At 31.6% G+C, this 1,524-nt stretch overlaps 1 protein-coding gene across 1 annotated transcript in view; it reads right to left on the minus strand.

Moving 5' to 3' along the window:
• The window catches only part of LOC108686742 (lachesin-like), a 31,771-nt gene that overhangs the window by 8,866 nt on the left and 21,381 nt on the right, over positions 1–1,524 (minus strand). The window contains exon 4 of the mRNA XM_018192192.1: positions 570–756. Coding sequence (XP_018047681.1) covers positions 570–756 — 187 coding nt within the window. The remainder of the gene's footprint in view (positions 1–569; positions 757–1,524) is intronic.

Genomic DNA, 1,524 nt, shown 5'->3' on the forward strand with positions numbered 1-1,524 from the left:
TTTCAAAGGAATCTCAGATAACTCGATTTTACGAGAATGCTGAGTTCTGCGAATGTAATGCGATTCAAAGCTTATTCTAAAATATCAACGGTAAGTGAATATAAGTTCATCAGAGCATGGACTGCACAGCAGTTTGCACGTTATATTTTGAGCTCGGCGTACTCGAATCTACTAATGTATGTATCCACTAATATATGTCTATTGAATGCCTCTTATAGTGATGAACATTAATTATCGAGCGGCGGAGGCCTTGAATGCATTTCAAATTTAGATTTCTAATTTATCGCATCCCTCGTTATTATTATTGAAATATTAATATAATGAAAAAAGGATGAGATATCTCTTCCAAATTTTTAATTAGAATAGAAAACCCGCGTTTCATTATTCGTTCTTTCGTGAAAATTAAATTCTTCATTTATTTTTAATATTCCTTAATATATTAAAAAATTTTCGATATTAAAGTTTAAATTTAATTTTTTTAATTAAATTTTCGGAACCAGTATTGCTTAAGATGTCGTAGATAAGAAATCACTTATAGAAGTTCCTTGAAAGTACAGTAGTTCACTTACATTGTTTCTGCCCATCCTCTCTGAGGATAATATTACGACCATCTTCTCGTTTCCAAGTAACAATAGGCTTCGGCGAACCGGTGGCGACGCATCGCAATCTTATATTGCCTCCTTCGTGAGTGACCATACCATCTGCGGACTCGTCATCCATTATGTCAGGCGGTATCACTACTTCCATATATCCCATCTGGAACAAGGAGATGTGAAAAGATTCGTATGTATTGTGAGAAACTTCAGGTTTAAGCATTTAACATTGCGTTATTATATATGTTGCAATATATATAGTTTGTTTAAAAATAAAATTTAATTAATAAACCATAGGATAACTTCGGCAAATAATAAACCATAGGATAACTTCGGCACGCCGCGTTGGGATTTACGCCGCAGAAGTCAGAAAAATAGATGTAGAAAAATAGATGGGGGATAATTTTCCCGCAACTATTCTGTTACATGCCTTTATGTTATATTAGTATTTATGTTATATTGTATGATTTCAGTTTCTTACTGTTAATATTAATGAAATTATTATGAGTTGACTCGATTTGTCACTGTAGCGCCATCATAAATTATAATCTACAAAATGATTACTCTAGGACGTGCAAAAGATTTGTGATTATTTCGTGATAGATGAGTGTAGAGGAATAGTAAAGCATATTGTATAACAAAAGTATATTTTGCTCTTGTATTCTTTGTTTAATTTGTTGTCTTGTACATCACCTGTTTGGAATATATGACATTTTTAGCGGGATTTATTTATGTCCAAAGTATACAAAGTAGGCAGATTGAATTCAGTGCACTAAATGCAATAAATGCATTATATGAAATATATACCTCATGTCATAATACTTGTAATACATGTGGAAAGATTGTAACTATTATTTATTACTTCATACACACACACACACACACACACACACACACACACATATAATATATATATATATATATTTATAAA

Source organism: Atta colombica, unplaced genomic scaffold (assembly GCF_001594045.1).
Source record: "Atta colombica isolate Treedump-2 unplaced genomic scaffold, Acol1.0 scaffold189, whole genome shotgun sequence".
In the NCBI taxonomy this organism is placed as follows: domain Eukaryota; kingdom Metazoa; phylum Arthropoda; class Insecta; order Hymenoptera; family Formicidae; genus Atta; species Atta colombica.